Source organism: Rana temporaria, chromosome 3 (assembly GCF_905171775.1).
Source record: "Rana temporaria chromosome 3, aRanTem1.1, whole genome shotgun sequence".
Lineage (NCBI taxonomy): Eukaryota > Metazoa > Chordata > Amphibia > Anura > Ranidae > Rana > Rana temporaria.
This window is the reverse complement of record NC_053491.1, coordinates 175297939-175318537: the sequence shown is the minus strand read 5'-3', so window position 1 is coordinate 175318537 and position 20599 is coordinate 175297939. Positions and strand designations below refer to the sequence as shown.

Below are 20599 nucleotides of genomic sequence, written 5' to 3'. Positions count from 1 at the left end.
ATATATATATATATATATATATATATATATATATATATATATTAAATAACAAACATACCATACTTACCTCCACTGTGCAGTTTGTTTTGGCCCCGATCCTGGTCTTCTGGGGTCCTTCGGTGGCTGTGTCGGCTCCTCCCCGCAAGAGCTAATCTTCTTCTTTAGAAGCTCTCTCCCAAGGGGGTTAGCTTGCGGGCGCGCTCCCGTGATACAGCTGGCGGCTATAGCCTATGACTGTATCACTTGGCCCTGCCCCCCGGCGCGCCATGTCATTGATTTGATTGACAACAGCGGGAGCCAATGGCTGTGCTGCTATTAATCTCCAATGACGAGCTGCCTCAAGCTGGGGAAAACCATTGTGGGAACGACCCCACGGGGTTTCGTGGCTTAGCTAAGTAAAACGGGCCAGAGAGTGCAAGGTGTTTTTTCACCTTAATGCATTAAGATGAAAAAACACGAAGCTTTGCAACCCCTTTAAGCTATTTGGGCCAAAATTTTCCCCTTACACAGCTGTCACAGTAACATGTGTTCCTATTCCAAGATTTGAACCCCCTTTTGTGTTCTGACATCTATAAGGCCTTGTACACACGATCAGTCTAAACTGATGAAAACAGACTGAAGGTCCGTTTCATCGGTCCAAACCGACCGTGTGTGGGCGCCATCGGTCAGTTATCCTTCCAAAAAAATAGAACTTGCTTTAAAATTTGACCGATAGACGCCTAACCGATCGGTCCAAACCGATGGTTAGTACGCAAAAGCATTGGTTCCAAACCCACGCATGCTCAGAATCAAGTCGACGCATGCTTGGAAGCATTGAACTTCAGAAATAAATACAGAATATTAAATATGTACACAATGTAGAATATGCAGACCATGTAAAAAATTCCTCAAAAGGAAAATACAAATGTCACACAGATATTCACTAAGTCTAAAGAGGACATAGGGAAAGGGGTGGAAGAAGGAAGAGGAAGGGAAAATATATACATATCAATGGATAAAAACCCCTAACGAGATTCGGAGAGTCGGGAGAGGGTGAAATAGAATAGTTTATAACGAAGCAGTCTTCAATGAATGTTTTACATCACCGCATTGGACTCGATCGGTTTTTGAACTGATGGAGTGTAGGCACATCACACCATCAGTCAGCTTCATCGGTTAACCGATGAAACGGACCTTCACTCCGTTTTCATCAGTTTAGACTGATCGTGTGTACAAGGCCTAATGCCGCGTACACACCATCACTTTTTTGTGATGGAAAAAAATGACAATTTCTGTGAAGTAAAAAACAACGTTTTTGAAACTTCAATTTTCAAAAACGACGTTGCCTACACACCATAGTTTTTTCACAATGCTCTAGCAAAGCAAGGTTACGTTCACCACTTTTTTCCATTGAAGCTTGCTTCATAACTAGCTTCTGGGCATGCGCGGGTTTAAAAACGTTGTTTTAAGCATCGTTTTTTGCTACACACGGTCAATTTTTGTGAAACAAAAGACGACGTTTTGAAAAATGACACAAAAAATTGAAGCATGCTTCAATTTTTTTTGGTCGTTTTTCACAAGACATAAAACGACGCTTTCCCCCACACACGGTCATTTAAATTGACGTTTTTAAAAATGTTTTTTTTTTTAATCACATAAAGTGATGGTGTGTACGCGTCATAACACTGGATTTCCCAGTTCTTTCTTTGACAACATTCACCAGGACAAATAGATCGGATGAATTCTCCCAGCAGGGACACAGAAAGCAAAATAAACCTGACAGATGATCTATGCCAAAACATTTCTACCAAAAAAACAAAAAGTTATGGTTATACATACACTTTGAAAAGAAATTCTGGATAATACAAAAAATAAACTCCTATTTACATGCTTATACATAACAATGGTTACCTCTGACTACCAGGTCAGCTGATGCAGTAGAGTTGTCCACAATGGTCTGCGCAATACAAGTATATCTTCCAGCATGCTTGAGTTGTGCATTTCTGATAATAAGTTCACTGCCAACATCGCTCTGTTAAATAAAAAAAAAATTGTTTTAGCCCACACGCGATAATTTTTTACAACCTGAAAAACAACATTGTTTAAAACGATGTTAAAGAATGCAGCATGTTCGGGGAAAAAAAAATTGTTGTATTTCAGAACCTGAAAAATGATGTGAAGCCCACACACGATCATTTTAAATGACATTTTTTAAAAACAACATTTTTTTCATGCTGAAAAATGATCGTGTGTACGCGGCATCATGCTTATTTTTTTTTTTTCTCTTCCCTTTCCCTTTTTTCTTCCTCTTTTTTAATCCTTTCTTTTTTTTTTGCTATTTCAAATAGAAAAACAATTCAATGAATCGCATCTTTCTGTAGGTCAGTTATCCCTTTATTCAAATATCATTTTAATATCAACACATTTTGAGCATAGGTACAGCTTACATTGTCTGTAAACACACACCTTTATTTCCCTTTGTCTTCCCTTCAAGTAGAAGTTCATATAAAATATTTATATTGTTCAGATAAAAAAAGAGGGGGAAAGAGAAGGGGAAAAAAAGGTGGAGGGAGGAGTTTGGAGAAAAAATAAAAAAGGGGGGGCAGGGAAAGCCTACGACAAATATATAAATAACGCAATCAAAAACGTTAAAGGTTAATTAATAATAACTAATATGTCATATTCTGACTCACTTATCTTAAGAATCTGATTTTTCATAATACAATATAGTATTCTTAAATTCAAACTAATTTGCTCATGTCTTAAACAATTTTCTTCTGTTTGTCAGACACAAACATTTGCAAATTTCACTAATGAATAGAAAAAGTCCCAGTGGATTGCCCAATATATCTATATGCTGATTTTTTGTTTTAGCTGTCATTATTATTATACAGGATTTATTTAGCACCGGCAGTTTGCGCAGCATTTTACAACAGTAGGGCACACAGTACACTTACAATACAATTCAATACAGGAGGAATCGGAAGGCTCTGCTCGTTAGAGCTTACAGTCTAGGAGGGAGGGTCAAGTGATACGAAAGGTAATAACTGTGGGGGATGAGCTGATGGAAAAAATAAAAGAACAGTTGTTAGGTGGAGGCAGGGTAGGCTTCTCCGAAGAGAAATATTTTTCAGGGATCGCCTAAAAGTAGATAGATTTGGAGATAGTATGACAGATTGGGGTAGGGTATTCCAGAGTATAGGAGAAGTTCGGAAGAAGTCCCAGAGGCAAATATGGGAGGAGGTGATGAGGGAGCTAGAGAGCAGGAGGTCTTTAGAGGAATAAAGAAGACGATCAGGTTGGTATTTTGAGACTAAGCTAGTGATGTAGCTGGGGGCAGAGTTGTGGATGGCTTTGTAAGTTATTGTTAGTATCTTGAATTTAATTTGTTGGGTGAGTGGCAGGCAATGGAGGGATTGGCAGTATAACTTCAAAAGATTAAAATAGCTTGGTTTTACTTTATAAATGGATAGCTGGGAGCAGAACAGATGAAAGAAAACCTTAAAGGATTTCATCATATTTAAAAATGGAAATCATAAATACACAAGTTAATTTCAACTAGTGAGAATTTTGATGTTGTTTTCATACAGAGTTCCATTTTTAAGAGAAACTTAAATTTATTTTTGTTTTTTCAAATGTACAAGACTATTATTATTAACAGCCCACTTTTCGGAAAATCCATAACTAGGCATTTGTGAATTAATGTTTAGCATGTTCACAAACTACAGCTTAGAAATTAAAGCTGTGATTTTCAAAGTCAAAGTAATTAAAATCACCTCAGATAATTAAGACATATTAATTAACACCAGCAATAAAAACTAAACACGAACAGATACCAGACTACAAAAACTGCCAGGCCTTCAGCTCTTTGATTACTCAGATGTTTAAGAGCTGAGCAATGTGTTAAGTCATTAGAGATGATTCTGGCATCCGGCGCACAAACCATGGCAATTATAGCTGCAAAGTAGTTGCGCCCTTGGTCATTTTTGCTGCAGGAAACTAGCACATCGAAATATGCTGGCAGCACTTAGGAAATCAATAAAAACAACTCTGAAGATGGATAAAAAAGCATATGCATTTTTTAGCTGATTGTTAACAGTACATTTAACACTAGAGCCAAACAGCCATGATGCAGTTAGAAGAAATGCACAAATAAAAGTCAATTTTAGGCATTTCAGTAAGAACAAAATACATGCAATATAATCATGATTGCTGGGTAAGAAAATCAGGCATTGTACATGCAGGCTTCTAAAGTGTGTACACCACTAAAAAGCATTTGCAAAGCTTTCAGCAAGCTGCAACAATCCTTTAAAAACAACCTTTAAGTACAGTTGGTATATATTAAAGGGAATGTACACCCTAATGCCTTGTTCACACTGCTTGCCCTTAATAAATAAGTTTACCATTTGTAATACATAACATGTTACACCCATATGCAGGGTGTAACATGTTACAAATCCACAGCCCCTGCACTCCCCAACTTACCGCTGTGACAGGAAGCAGCTCTCTGTCATAATCTGAAAAGAACGTGGAGGTGTGGGGCTCTGTTTGCCCGGCGGCATTATCCATTTACAGTGTTTTCTGAATGGAAAAATACAACGCCCGACTGTCAGCTTATAGTTCTCAATGAAGTACCAAGGCGCTGTTGAGTGCTGTGGTAGTTCATTGATGCTTCCTGTTAGTGTGAAACTGCTCGGTTGTACGATTTACATGGCAGACAGCTTACATACAGAGGGCCAGATCCACAGAAGAATTACGCCGGCGTATCTATTGATACGCCACGTAATTTCAAAGTTCCCGCATCGTATCTTTGTTTTGTATCTACAAAACAAGATACGACTGCATCTGGGCTCGATCCGACAGGCGTACGCCTTAGTACGCCGTCGGATCTTAGGTGCATTTTTCCGGCGGCCGCTAGGTGGCGTTTCCGTCGAATTCCGCGTTGAGTATGCAAATTAGCTAGATACGGCGATCCACGAACGTACGTCCGGCCGGCACATTTTTTTACGTCGTTTGCGTTCCGCTTTTTCCGGCGTATAGTTACCCCTGCTATATGAGGCATACTCAATGTTAAGTATGTTCGTTTCCGCGTTTAATTTTGAATTTTTTACGTCGTTTGCGTAAGTCGTTCGCGAATAGGTATTTGCGTAGAATGACGTCACCGTCGTAAGCATTGGCTTGTTCCAATTTAATTTCGAGCATGCGCACTGGGATACCCCCATGGACGGCGCATGCGCCGTTAAAAAAAACCGCTGTTTACGTCGGGTCACAACGTATTTACATAAAACACGCCCCCATCACATCAATTTGAATTGCGCGCCCTTACGTCGCCAAAGATACACTACACCGCCGTAACTTACGGCGCGCATTCTTTGAGGATTCAAAAAAAAAGTAAGTTACGGCGGCATAGTGTATCTTAGGCCCCGTACACACGACCAGTTTCCTCGGCAGAATTCAGCTTCCGACCGAGTTTCTGGCTGAATTCTGCCGAGAAACCTGGCCGTGTGTACACTTTCGGCCGAGGAAGCCGACGAGGAGCTCGACGAGGAAATAGAGAACATGTTCTCTATTTCATCGTTGTTCTATGGGAGCTCTCGGCCCGCCGAGCTCCTCGGCGGCTTCAGGGCTGAACTGGCCGAGGAACTCGATGTGTTTGGCACGTCGAGTTCCTCGGCCGTGTGTACGGGGCCTTAGATACGCTACGCCCAACGGAAATATGCGCCAGGGTACGTGGATCTGGCCCAGAGTCTGCAAGAGCCCTACGTTTCGCACCCACAATCTGCTGATCGAGGGTGCAATGCTTTCTAGGCTCCCAATAATAAAAAAAAAAAAATTATTTACCTGAAAACAGATGTGCATTTATCATTTCTTTAACCCCTTGGTGCCGGCCGCAATCAAATATGTGGCCTCTCACCGCTGTGCATCATAGCCAGGATACCTTTACATTGTGGCGCAGCAAAAATTATCCCCACTGTCACGTTCGGCAGGCAGCACCATCTGCCAAAAGTAACCCATTAAACCAAATGAGGTCATCCCGCAATCACAGAAGCGTGGGTGCAAGGGGTTAAAACAGGTGGTTTGGAGGTAACACAACACCTCTTCCTCAAATGCAGTGCATGTGTAAAGTGTTTTCGCATTCTGTGACGTCACCATGCACCAGCCTGCAGGACGAGGTCCACGGCTGTGTTTGTTTGAATATTTTCTTTCGTTTTAATTTCTGTAAGTGCAATGAGACTTTTTCAATAAATGCTTGTTTTTACATACTGCACTATGAAGTTTCTCCCTTCTTAATACCTCCATGTGCTGGAGAGCACTCAGAAGTATCTCCATATCCAGGCAAAGTTAATATTATAACAAGAGGGAGCTCTCTCGCTGAAGTGGAAGGAGTGGAACATCGCAGTTTGTCTAAATTACAACTTAAGCCCCATACACACAATCGAACTTCAAACAAACTTTTCCGTGGATTTTTGTTCGAAGGGCATTGGCCAGTGAACTTGGAATGCATACACACGGCAGGACTTTTTCAGCAAACTTTCTCAAAATCACATGGTTTTTCAGCTCTTTACCGCCACCCTTTGGTCAACTTATGTATTGTTGTCTGATTTTTTGCATTGGTTCTGAGCGTTTGTACTTTGGACTTAAGTCCAATGGATTTCTGTACACACGGCAGGACTTTGCACCATAGGACTTTTGTTGCCGGAAAATTTTACAGTTTGCAGAGCGAACTTTTGTCCAATGAAAATGGAAAAGTTTGTCTGATGGAGCATACACACTGTCGGATTTGTTGAAAACCCTGCTCATTTTGAAGTTTGTTGTCAAAAAGTCCTATCGTGTGTATGGGCCTTAAAAAAACCCAAAACATTGTATTTATTTTTTGATGTCACAATGTAGAGAATAAGATTTCCTATCATCTGTGCCCAGTCTTGCCACACAGAGTTAATCCAGCTCTGAGCAATCCTCTTTTATTGTTCAGTGAAAATTAACAGACTTCCAGATAAAACCCTGTCTAAATTAAAAGTCCGAAAGCCTCTTTCCTTGCTTTGAGTGACAGGTTATTTACATATCTAGCTTGGACATGTTTATCATATGTTATGTTATGTTTATCATAATATGAGGTGATCCACAGGTCATTGTATATTACCAGGATGTGTTATGTGGGGGAGGGGTGGATTTCTCACTTTTTATACTGTGGATCACCTCATATTATGATAAACATAACATAACATATGATAAACATGTCCAAGCTAGATATGTAAATAACCATATCATCTTCGTATAAAGGAAAAGGAATGCAGGAAAAAAAAGGGAGGAACAGAATAAAGGAAAAAAAAGGGAAAGACAGAAAAAAAAAGAGAAAGAGAAAAAAAAAAAACTAATACCTATAGTCACTCCAACATAGCTACACAATGGTGTAATTCCCTTTAACCCAGATAGGGAACTCCGCTGGTTTTCTAAACTCGGACCATACGGACCAAGTGTGGGAGAACTGTTCTTCCCTACCCATTTCTCGTGCCAGCAGACCTTCCAAATCTCTAACAAGGTCTATCTCTATTGCCCATTCCCCCAGGGAAGGTACTGTCCTTAATTTCCAGTATCGAGGGATAACTGCTTTGGCTGCAGTGAGGAAATATCTATGCACATCCTCCTTTGCATTCTTTAGAGATCCTGGAATCATGTTTAAGAGAGCCACTCTGGGTGATGCGCGGAGAGTTGTATCCGTTAGTTTTTCATATAGGTCAAAGATTTGTTTCCAGAACCTTCTCACCAGGGTACATTCCCACTAGATATGAAGCATATTTCCTTTTGACTCATGACAACGCCAACAGATATCAGATATATCCTGGTTAATTCGGTGCATGATAGAGGGGCACCTGTACCATCTGCTTACCAGTTTATACGCCTTTTCTTGAGTTCTTATATCTATTGACATTTTATGGGTCAAAATGAAACTTTTTTGCAAGTCCAATAGAGCTACGTTCTCTTGGAGTTCTTCTTCCCATTTCCGTGTATACGGGGGGAGTTCTGGGTGAATTGCTAACAAAAGAATAGAGTATAATACAGAAATCAAATGTGATATTGGTTCTTCTTGCAGGAGCAGAGATTCAAATGCAATTGGTTTAGCGTAGATATCTTGTTTTGATGGGATTGACCGTATATAACATAAAGCTTGATGTCTTTGAAGCCACTGCGCCGGCTTATGAAAAATCATTGTAGATGGAGAATCTACCAGTGATAATGAGTCTGTTTGAAGGACTTGAACAATTCTTCTATGTTCCTGTTTATACCAGGGGCCGAACGTAATTGAATGTAAGGCTGGTAAAAAATCTGGCGTTCCAAAGAAAGGAGTCATAGGGCTCAATTGTTTTGATATTTTGTAAATGGGTATCAAACGATCCCATATATGCAGTGTTTGCCTAGTGAGATCTGCTGGTATTGAAAGGCCCCTGCGTAGAGTGGACGAGGTCCATGGAAGTGCACATAAATCTATAGGTTTTATGTGACCTTCTAGTTGTACCCATAACTTTGATTCGGAGTGGTGGAACCAGTCAATAATTCGTGTTAATATAGTTGCTTTATGATATATAGAAACATCTGGTACCCCTACTCCACCTTTGTTTTTTGGAAGGGATAATGTGCCGTAGCTAATTCTGGACTGTACTGAGTTCCATATAAACTTAGAGAATAGCTGGCGTATTTTACGGAAGTACACAGCCGGATGATGAATTAGAATTGTTTAAAACAAGTATAAAAGCCGAGGGAGTATATCCATCTTAAGGGCATTCATTCTACCAAACCAGGAAAGTTTCTTAAGTGCATAGGATGTCAAAGTCGTTTGGATTTTATTGAACATCGGAAGAAAATTTAGGGAATATAGTTGGGCTGTTGAAGCTGAGATATTAATCCCTAAGTACCGAATCGACTCGGAACAAATCCTAAAGGAAAAGTTATTCGATATTCGCTTCATATTTGCTTGAGATAAAGATATATTTAGAAGTTCTGATTTGTTGCAGTTAACTTTAAAATTGCTTACTTCGCTAAATCTCTGGAATTCTAAAAGTATAGATGGAAGTATGTGGTTTTGTTACAAATAATAGTAAATCATCTGCGAAAAGTGCCAATTTTGCATGTAGGGGGCCTTCCTGAATGCCCGTTATGTTTTCGTTTTGTTGTAATGCGTTTGCCAGGTGTTCCATTGTAATAACATATAATAAGGCTGATAAAGGACATTCATGACGCGTTCCGTTGGAGATAGGGAAAGCAGTCGATAGGGATCCATTCACCCTAATTCTAGCCGATGGTAATTGATATAGGGACATAATCCTTGCTATCATATAGGGACCCATGCCAATCTGTATAAGAGAGGCTCGTAAAAACTTCCAACTGACACGATCGAACGCTTTTTCGGCGTCAACCGTTAACAAGCAAAGAGGGATATCTTGAGTGCGGGCATAGTCTGTCAGCAGGAGGGCTTTAAGCGTGTTATCTCTTGCCTCTCGACCGCTGACAAAGCCAACCTGATCTAGATGTATTCATTGAGGTAATAATGGTTGTAGGCGGCTAGCTAGAATCTTAGCAAAGATTTTTACGTCTACCCCTATTAGAGATATAGGTCTATAATTTGTACATAACGAAAGATCTTTATCTGGTTTCGGGATGAGTGAAATATGGGCTTCCATCGTTTGTGTAGGAAAGGAAGACCCATTCGAGTTAAATACCCGAGTCAAAAAAGGGGTAAGAAGAAGGGAAAATGCTTATAAAATTTAGGTGTAAAACCATCAGGGCCTGGACTTTTACCCCCCGGGGTGTTAACGATAGCCTTAGCAACCTCTTCTTCAGTGAGTGGGGTTTTCTTCTTTTTGATTAAGTTAATGGTTACCTTGAATTGTGCAAAAAGCTGCTCATAGACGCTAAAAGTTTTGCAGATATTTTGTAAAGCTTGTTGTACACATTGCTAAAGTCCATTTGTACAAAACCTAAATGTACTACATGAACAGGCAGCAACGTCCTTGGGAGCCCAAGAAAACTCTGCCCAGTCCTGGCATATACAACAAAAAATCAATACAATAGGTCCAAACACTGTAGTTCTCTGCTTAACCTCAGGTATATTGTGCAAAGATACAAGACGCAGGTAAACAGATGAAGCACCTACCCCGATTTTCCGGGAGCCTGGTGTTGACTACCAGAGGTAGGGAGGGCTGATGAAATTCCTTAGGGTGCAGGGTACTGGGCATGGTGGGTGATGAACAAGAAGGAAAGTTGGGCGCCAGTCACTTTTATGCTTAAACAAGAGAGAAGTTTTGTTCTCCAACAGGAAAAATGTGGTAGAGAGGGGATAAGGCTCAGGACTCCTTAGACCAGGGGTCTCCATACTTTGGCCATCCAGTTGTTCAGGAACTACAAGTACAAGCCTTTATTTATTGTATTTTTGGATTTATTTTACATTTATAAATGACATAATTGTCTTTTTTTATATATATATAGAATTGTCTTTTAAGTAATTATAAGGGGAACTATTTAGCCTGCATTGATAATAGTCCATGCAGTTTTGTGTTATCAGTGCATCTAATTTTTGTGATATGTAATGTAATGTTATGGTTGGGGATTCCATTTAAAGCTAGTTAGCTTTCTGCCGGAACTTAAAGGTTCTCATTAGTTAACAAAGGTGAGTTTACATGGATTGCTACAGTTCTTAACAAACTATTCAGTACATTTGTACTGCCGATTTAAAAATGGTTGTATTTGATTTATAAGGATTATAATATATGAAGGTCATACCATGTAACCAATACGTGATGCAAACAATTACAGAAGCATGTATTTTTGGAAATGCTGCTGTTAAAAGCAGCGCAGTTGTGGTTTCCAAAAATAACTTTAATATGATAGGTTTCACCACATTATGGTTCCACCTTGTAAATGTCTCCAGTGGCTAACCAGCATTTAGCAGTATTGCACACTGGGGAGTATTACTGGCCTGAAGTAAAGGGGAAAATGAACATAGTTTCCCAGTGAAAGCGTGCAGTCCTCCCAACATGTAGTTTGTGGTGTCACAATGGCATCCTTTCCTGAAGGCTGTGTGAGCTTAATGGCACAGAGAAGGCTTACAAAGCACACATACAGGAATGCATCAGCAGTTTCTGACCACATACAGTATTTAGTCCATGATGTCAAAAGCCTCAATGTAACTGAGGAACAAATTACAGGAATAAAACAAATGTTGTATGTTTAATACAGCACACATCAAATTATTTACCAAACAGAAACTCTTTTAAGGGCAATACAATTAAATCTAATTGGTAGTTAAATTATACCTAAAGAAAAAAACTTAAGTAAAGGAGGGTTAAAATCACTGTCAGATTTTTTTACTGCGTTATGCCCGTCTGCAGCTCATTAGAGAAATATCCCTTTACTTTGTGTCATGTAGACTCAACAGGAAGAGATATAATATTTTTCCAATGTGAGATAAATCCTATTTCAGGCAGCTGACACAGGAACAAGTGACCTTATTGAAAGACTTTTTCTTAATTCCTGGTCTGGTGGCAAATAAAAATTTTGAGTTTACACATATTTTTAATCACTGTGACATTGGTGATTAGGGCAATTAGATAACATAAATCTCATTAACAGGGCAAAGACAGCAACAAAAACCTTGAAAATCTATTCAAAACTGAATAGAAATGTGTTACCTTAAGACCCCTTTCACACTGGGTTGCTTTGCAATCGCTATAATGCTAAAAATAGCACCTGAAAAGCGACCTGAAACAGCCGCTGTTGTCTCTCCAATGTGAAAGCCCTGAGGACTTTCACACTGGAGCGGTGCGCTAGCAGGACGGTAAAAAAAGTCCTGCTAGCGGCATCTTTGGAGTGGTAAAGGAGCGGTGTGTATACTGCTCCTCCACTGCTCCTGTCCATTGAAATCAATGGGGCACCACAGCTATACCACCGACAAAGTGCCTCTGCAGAGGCGCTTTGAAGTGTTTTTTAACCTTTTCTCGGCTGCTAGCGGGGGTAAAACCGCCCCGCTAGTGGGCCAGAATGGCGCCGCAAAATTGTAGGTAAAGCGCCGCTAAAAATGGCGGTGCTTTACCGCCAACGGTAAAAGTGTGAAAGGGGCCTTAGTTATACTTTAGATGTCTCTGATACTCCTCTCCAGAAAGCCAGTTAAGGCTATTTTACACAGGCATCAAATTCTGAATGCTAATATTGCATTGTGAACACCTCTATCTTCCTCAGGTCAGCTGAGGAAGAGGAAGGTCCCCCAAAACATTTCCTGTGACCCTGGACTCCAGGTGGATATTACCATCCATCGGCCATTGACACCCGGGAACAAGGAAGCCATGGCACTACACATGCAAGTCCAATAAAGTCCAACCTATGTGTGGGATTTTATGTCAGTATTACTTTGTATATCCAATGTTGTGGTTGTTCAGGTGCTTATCTAATCGTTTTTTTTTTATTATTGACGCTCCCTGCTGAAACCACTGCCTATAAAAGAGAATTCCCCATCCTTACCTCTATTACCATAAAGAACCCTCTACGCAGTTTAAGGTTAAACCGATTTTCTTCTAATTCTAATGAATTGCTGTGTGTCTTATTGAATTCCCTTTCGCTGAAAAGTTTATATCCTATTGTGGGATCACTAGTTCGGTATTTATACATTGAAATCAAATCCCCTTTCAAGAGTCTCTTCTTAATATAAGTTCAGTGCTCGTAACCTTTCCTCATAACTAATGTCCTCCAGTTCCTTTATTAGTTTTGTTGCCCCTCACTGGACTCTCTCCAGTTCCAGCACATCCTTCCTGAGGACTGGTGCCCAGAACTGGACGGCATACTTCAGGTGCAACTGGACCAGAGTCTTGTAGCGTGGGAGAACTATCGCTTTATCTCTGAAGTTAATCCCCTTTTTAATGCGTGCAGCAGCTTGGCATTGTATGCCATTGCTGAGCCTGTCATCTACTAGGACCCCCAGGTGCTTTTCCATCCTAGATTCCTCCAGATGTTCTCCCCCCAGTGACTAATTGCATTCATATTGTTGCCACCCAAATGCATTATTTTACATTTTTCTACAATAAATGTCATGTAGTTGCCCGCCCCATTCATTTGTTAAGTTCTTTTTGCAAGGTTTCCAAATTCTGCGGAGAAGGTAATGCTCTGATTAGCTTAGAATTGTTTACAAATAGAGATTGAGCTGTTTATCCCATCCCCTCCAGGTCGTTTATGAATAAATTAAATAGGATTGGTCCCAGGACAGAGCTCCTTGGGGACCCCAATTTCCAGCCCGGACCATTCTGAGTACTCCCCATTTATCACTACCCTTTGAGCTCGCCCCTGTAGCCAGTTCTAAATCCATGTTCACCCTATGGTCCAACGGACCTTACTTTGTACCGTACACGTTTATGGGGAACTGTATAAAATGGTTTTGCAAAATCCAGATACACCATGTCTACGGGCCTTCATTATCTAGATGGCAGCTCACCTCCTCATAGAAGGTTAATAGATTGGTTTGGCAAGAACGATTCTTCATGAATATATGCTGATTGCTGCTAATGATACCGTTGTCATTACTAAACTCTTGTATATAGTCCCTTATCATCCCTTCCAAGAGCTTTCATACATGTTAGGCTAACTGGTCTGTAATTCCCTAGGATGTATCTTGGCCTTTTTTAAATATTGGTGCTACATTGGCTTTTCTCCAATCAGCAGGTATCATTCCAGTCAGTAGACTGTTTACACACACAGCTCCCGGGTTCTCACTCTGTAACGAGCGATCGTGGGTGCCCAGCGGCGATCGTGCCCGCCGGGCACGTGCGCCAGGATAAGGGACGATCGGGGGGCATGCGCGTGCTCTTAAAGCATACCCATTTTTTCTCCATGTTCTTTGTTCCTAAGATTTTATCCCAACTAGTATCCTCTAGCAAGGATCGTAGTTTATGGAAGTTGGTTCTTTTGAAATTCAGTATCTTTATATACCCCTTATGTTTCCTATTTGTGTGTTTTATACTGAAACGAATTGACCTGTAATTGCCCCGTATTTCCACATCCTTGATCAGGTCTGTATTGTTGGTAATAATCAGTAGGTCTAGTAATGCTTGGTTTCTAGTTGGTGCATTTACCTTTACCATCTGACCCATGAAATTGTCCTGCAAGACATTTAGGAACTGATGAGCCTTAGAGGAATGTGAGGTTCCTTCCACCCAGTCTATGTCTGAATAACTAAAATCCCCCATTATAATAACACTTCCCATCCTTGCCACTAATACAAATTGTGATAGGAGGTCTGCCTCCACCTCCTCCCTCTGGTTAGGGGGCCTATTACATACTCCCAGTATTACTTTGCCCTTAGTTTCCTCCCTTTGTAGCTTTACCCATAAGCATTCCACCTCCTCCCCTGCTCCATTAGTGATGTCGTCTCTCACATTCACATGTACATAATTTTTTATATACAGGCATACCCCTCCCCCTTTTTTACCCTCTCTATCCTTGCGATATAGGGAATACCCTTGAATGGTTGCCAGCCAGTCATGAGAGATGTTAAACCAAGTCTCTGAAATTCCTACAAAATATACATGCTTGCTGCTGGGCTGTCAGAGCCATTTCCCCATTAACAGTCAGTGGTACATAGATCCGGACTTTGTGCCTGCAGCAGCTCATTATCCATTCATCCAGCTGTACGCTTTCAAGAATGTGCCTCCGCCACAGGCTCGCTCTTTCCTGTGGACTCCTATATATATATATATATATATATATATATATATATATATATATATATATATATATATATATATATATATATATATATATATATATATATGTGGTTTTTATACTTTTGTGAGTATTAACTTTTACATTTTCTTTGTAATTAAACCTTGTTGGAATTTACTCCACCAGATTGGTCATGCTGTCTCCCTCCCTTCACCTCCATCTGCTCCCTATTTTAACAATTTTGAGTGGTGCTGCTAGGCAGTCAGGAAGTGGTAAAAATGTGACCCAACCACCTATTTTCAATGCTTGTGTGAAAGATCCATTACTGAGTAGAAAATGGTGCTGCTGTCCATATGACAGAGACAACACAATAAAAAGGGAAGAAAATACGTTGGTCCTAAACACAGGGGTTGATTTGCTAAAACTGGAGAGCTGTGAATAGAAACCAAACAGCTTCCAGGTTTTTTTTTTTTTTTTCAAAGCTTAATTGAACAAGCTGAAATTAGAAGCTATTTGTCTACCATGCACAGCTGCACCAGATTTTGCACTTTCCAGTTTTAGTAAATCATCCCTACCGTGTTCTTAAAAAAAAAACAAGAATAGCATGACACTCAGAGATACAACTAAGATACCATTAGCTGGTGTATTTATTTTTGTAATCGCGTTGGACAGTCAGCAGCAAATCCAACCTGGATACAATTGTTGCAAGAGCCCTTTGGTATTGCAATGTTAAAACTGACTTTTCAGAAAAATATATTTTTTTGTGATTCGTCACTTTGGAATTTGTTACTTTGGATATGTATGCTTGCCTTGAGAATTGTTTATAATAGGAATGAAGACCCTCCCGCCACCATGGTCAGTCGGGTCACCGGCCCTGCACTTACCCCTTCTAGTTTGCGGCGGCTCCTGGAGGCGGGTGGTGGCTTCCCCTGTATCTCCTCCTCCCCTGCATCATGCCGTGTGTCTCTTAATTTATCTCCTCTGTGCATCTCCTCCCTCCTCCTCCTAGGCGGCCAATCTGATCACCTCTCCTTTTGGCCAATCTCATGACCTGCTTCCTGATTGACCAGGAGGAGAATCAGTGTAACAATGGCGAATATTTATTCACTATTGTCACACAAGTGGTAGTGCTCAGGGCGCAGTGCTCTATTAGAGCCTCTGGAATGTAGATAAGGGGGCCGGATGCATGAATGGGTGGGCAGCGCCCCTGTACCCTGCATTATGGGCCGCCACTGATGAAGACATAAAATGCAATGGCATATAGATACCAGTCATCAACAGTCTTGCAGTGTCTTGAGTGGGTGACAATTTTCAAATCTGTCATGTAGCTTCAGGTACTTATCAGTGGTAACATATAAACTGGTGCTGGATGTCAGTATGCACCACTGCATCCCTGTCATTTAGCGTTAACACAAATCATCTTCTTGTCTGAGTGTATTTCCTACAGTGGGCAATTCTGGGATTTATTGGGAAGACAAACACTTACTACCAGTAACACATTTGGCCATTAACTATAGCACAAGATCCTATGGTGGTCCTCAAGCTTGAGTCTATACAATATATTTGGCTTAAATTATATATACACAAACCTAGATTTGACTGCCTTCCTATAATTAAAAATAATGGAGGAAGGTTTGTGCATACATAGTGTAAAATTCAGTTTTTTTTATAACATATAATACTATCGTGATCATAATTTTGGCCCTTGTAACATATTGTTGGGTCCTATTTACCCCAAACTATTACTGAATGATACAATTAGTCAACATACCCTAACATGTCTTTCGTAGTGGTTGCTGTCATCATCAAATTCGATCACAAAGCCATTTAGAGACCAGATAAAAGTGAGGTCCAGAGCAGAATCATGAGATGCATGGCACTGCATGGATGCATTCTCCCCAACAGTCACATCAGCATTATATGGTGCAAGAGTGATCTTTGTGGCAGCTGAGAGGATATAAAAATACAAACAGAGTCATCAAAACCCTTTAGTCATAATACAATACAAAAATGATGGTTATTCAGTCAAACAGTTATCATAAAATCCATATCTGAGTAAATAACAGTTTAAACAATAAATATGAATATAAAATCAACAAAAGGCACAGAAGCATGGCTAAAAATCTCTAGGCCTTAGTGCCGAACCCAAAACACAAAAACAGGAGAAAAAAAACATCAACATCTTTAGATTCAACTCTATATTAGTTTACTATCTCACCCTCCTAAAATGTTTTGTCTTCCCTGCTCTTTAGTATGTTGGGGCAGTAATGGCCTTTTCTGAACTTTTTCATAGTGTGTGCACAGTGAGGGTTGCAAAGCTCTCCCTCTCTTTCCCCAAATTACTTCTTCCTCTTTTTAGTTAGGATCAGAGCACCTCTGTCAGTATATACAGTCCTGATTATGAGTGCCATAAAATTGTAGTTCACCTCCTAAAAGGACAAGATCGATAACGTTTACTGCAACGTCTACTGCAACAGCATGTCCACAAATAACAAACTAAAACAGCTTGCTTCTGATTGGAGAAAAACAAATGTTAAAATTAAATGATAACAGTCTGCTTCATGTGCCCAGGAATACAGAGAGCTAAGCATGATATAGGTCTGTGTTATCTATGAGGTGCACTACAATAACAGGGCAGAACAGGAAAAAATAACCATACAACCGCTGGAACCTAAATGTGTTGGCAGATTGAGGCTTTTCTAACCGACAAAGAAAACACCATTTGGTAGAATGGAAGTCGGGAAGAGCTTTTCACACCTCAAGCCTCGTACACAAGCTTGGTTTACTCGGCAAGAACCAGTAAGAAAACTGCTGGCAGAGTTTCCTTGCCGGGTATACCGTGCGTGTGTACGAGGCTTTCAGGTTTCTCGATAAGAAAACTGCCCAGAATCTAGACGAGAGAAATAGAGAACATGTTCTCTATTTTTCTCGTTGTAAAAATTTTCGGCAGTTTTCCTGCTGAGAAACCCAAGAGTGTGCATACTTACCCGTCGCCGTGGAAACCCGCACATGCTCGAAATGCACAGTAGCTGCCTAGGCATAGGTAGGGTGCAGCAAGATAGCAGCGATGGCATTGAATGTGAGGGGCACATGCTCGTCATACGCAATGACGTCACCGCGTTCTTGCCTTTCAAGAGATCCACGGTTCTTTTGAAAGGAGAGTCTGTATACTTGGGCGGCAAGAGATTATTGGCAAGAATCTCGTCAGGAAAAACAAGGGTTTTTTTCCTGACGAGATTCTGGTCCGTGTGTACAGGGCTTCACAGTATATACTCCTGAAATGTATAAATTATGTGCTGAATGAGGGATCACTAAAAATGAGGGTGTAAAAATTAACAGCATTGAATCTCTTGGGCAGCATTATACATTTCAGCATTGTCAGCTGTCACTTCTAACTTCCAAGACGTTATGAAACAGGAGCACACAAAACTGGAGCAAATGTCAAGCTGCTGGCCACAGCAAACAAGATTGGTTTAAGGCCAAGACTCTGACCAGTTAATATTGTTTCCTGCTTCTCTTCTGTTTATCATTTATACGTATCACAGAGCCCGCCAATCACACAGTCACCTCTCACATCAGAGCCTTGCCTTTTTTGCTCCAGTAGTGTAGCAGAAGGCGGGAGGTGGAGAAGGTCTGGAGGAGGCAGTCTTCCATCTTCTCCTGACAACAGCCCTAGCCATGTATGCCACATGCCTTGCATTTGACTCGTGCACGGTTAGGCTTCATTTCCACTGGCGTTTTTACAGCCACTTTTGTTAGCCTTTTTTACAGCTTAAAAACGCCTGTCCATGTTTATTTTGTAAACAGCGTTTTTGCGCTTTTTTGAGCGTTTAATGTCTGGCGTTTTTACAGCTCTATTGCTGGAGCCACAGAATGCCCTGGTCCCGCGATTTTTTTACAGCTCAAAAACGCCTATGCCTTTTGCAGCTCAAAAACGCCTATGTGGGCATGATGCCATAGAATAACATGGACAGGCGTTTTTAAGCTGTAAAAAACGCTCAGAAAAGTGGCTGTAAAAACGCCAGTGGAAATGAAGCCTTATGGTACAGGAGATCCAGCTGTGTGTCATAATCGTAGAGCCATGGTGCGGTTGGGGGGCCAGCCCACCCACAACATAGTTACATAGTTACATAGTTAGGTTGAAAAAAGACACAAATCCATCCAGTTCAACCACAAAAAAAATAAACAAACAAAATAAAAAACACAATACAACCCCATACACCCAACTCCGTACCCACAGTTGATCCAGAGGAAGGCAAAAAACCCCAGCAGAGCATGAGATCCAATTTGCTACAGCAGGGGAAAAAAATTCCTTCCTGATCCCCCGAGAGGCAATCGGATTTTCCCTGGATCAACTTTACCTACAAATCTTAGTACTCAGTTATATTCTGTACATTTAGGAAAGTATCCAGGCCTTTCTTAAAGCAATCTACTGAGCTGGCCAGAACCACCTCTGGAGGGAGTCTGTTCCAGACATGACGTTTATCCAGGGCAAAATGGATCCCATACTCATGGAACCCCGGGGGAACACTGATGGCACCATGGGGCATTGCTTTAATTACCTTATCCCTGCTAACATATCATGAATTCATACATCCAGCACTTATAAGGAGCAAACCTAACTTCATCCACAATGTATGTCTGCAGAAAATTGTTGGTATTGAAAATATGTTAGTGTTAAATAAATAAAAAGCAGTAGTAGTGGTAGAAGCAACAATAGTAGTGAAAGTAATAAATAATAACAATAAAGTGTATTACCTGTAACAGAAAGCATTCCGGTATTATTAGCTTTTCCTCTATCATTCTCCGCAAAACAAGTATAGCTTCCCTCATCAAGAACTGTTATATTAATGATTTCCAGGCTGCCATCATCCCAGATTGATATCCTAATAAACAATGCGGTAACAAGTCATGCTAAATAAAAAGCACACCTCTATAGTGGAATTATAAGTGCATTATAGGAGCGGTGTAAGACGGCAATCCAAAGTAACAATGAATGATACAGGAAGTGGTTAGGCAAGGCAAATATACGACAAAAAAATATCAATTTCTGGCATTGACTATGGGACAGTCATAAAGGGCAAGGCTGGGGTCATGAATTACTGGAGATAAACTGGAAGGAGAGAAAAGCAGAAGTAATGTAAAGATTAGGGATTAGTGGTGTGCTGCTTTTATAACATTTTAAATTGTGAGCTGAGTCTGACTTAAAGAGGCCATTAGAAAGCAAAAGACCTGAGAAGACTCAGACTATGGTGACAAAAACCCTTTAAAGCATATCTAAACCCAAAAATGTAATATATTGCAGCTTTACAGTCCAATTAGCTGGCTGCATTTGTTTTATTTTTTCATGCTTTTATTCCCATTATTTTCACCTGGTAATCCTGAAAACGGCACATCCCAGGGTGCCCACACTAAGTCCTGGTTCATATCGGTAAAATTTGACATGCGATTTGACATGTCAAATCGCATGTCAAATCGGTAGCAATGGCACCGTCCTAGTCGGTGCGACGCCGCATCTGCAGCGCTTGCAGCGATTTAAAAAAGTAGTTTCTGTACTACTTTTTGTGATTTCGGGCTGCGATTTACATTGACATCTGTGTAGAAACCCACACAGATGTCTCTGAAATCGCGGCTGAAATCGGCACTGACATGCAGGAGTGAAATCGTACGAGTTCAGCTGAGCGGCTTCATTCCCGCAGCTCAGTGTGAACCTGGGCTTACTCCTCCATGGTACCTAAGAAGAGAGACATGGTTGTCACACAGACTGGACTTTAGGGCTGCCTTTGTTTATTTACAGTACATGGGGAATGATGGGATTAGTTGTTTATATAAAAAATAAAGATGACAATGCTTTATGCCAGAGGTCAGCTCACATTAAAGCGGTTGTATAACTGCTGTCATTTATTTAATTTTTTAAAAC

The 20599-nt window shown here is 40.6% G+C and overlaps 1 protein-coding gene across 5 annotated transcripts in view; it reads right to left on the bottom strand.

The window, feature by feature from the left end:
- Nucleotides 1-20599, bottom strand: part of CNTN1 (contactin 1) — a 220097-nt gene that overhangs the window by 25796 nt on the left and 173702 nt on the right. For all 5 annotated transcript variants that reach the window (XM_040343861.1, XM_040343865.1, XM_040343864.1 and 2 more), the window contains 3 exons: nucleotides 19438-19565; nucleotides 16451-16626; nucleotides 1891-2011 (listed from right to left, as the gene is read on the bottom strand). In XM_040343861.1, coding sequence (XP_040199795.1) covers nucleotides 1891-2011; nucleotides 16451-16626; nucleotides 19438-19565 — 425 coding nt within the window. The remainder of the gene's footprint in view (nucleotides 1-1890; nucleotides 2012-16450; nucleotides 16627-19437; nucleotides 19566-20599) is intronic.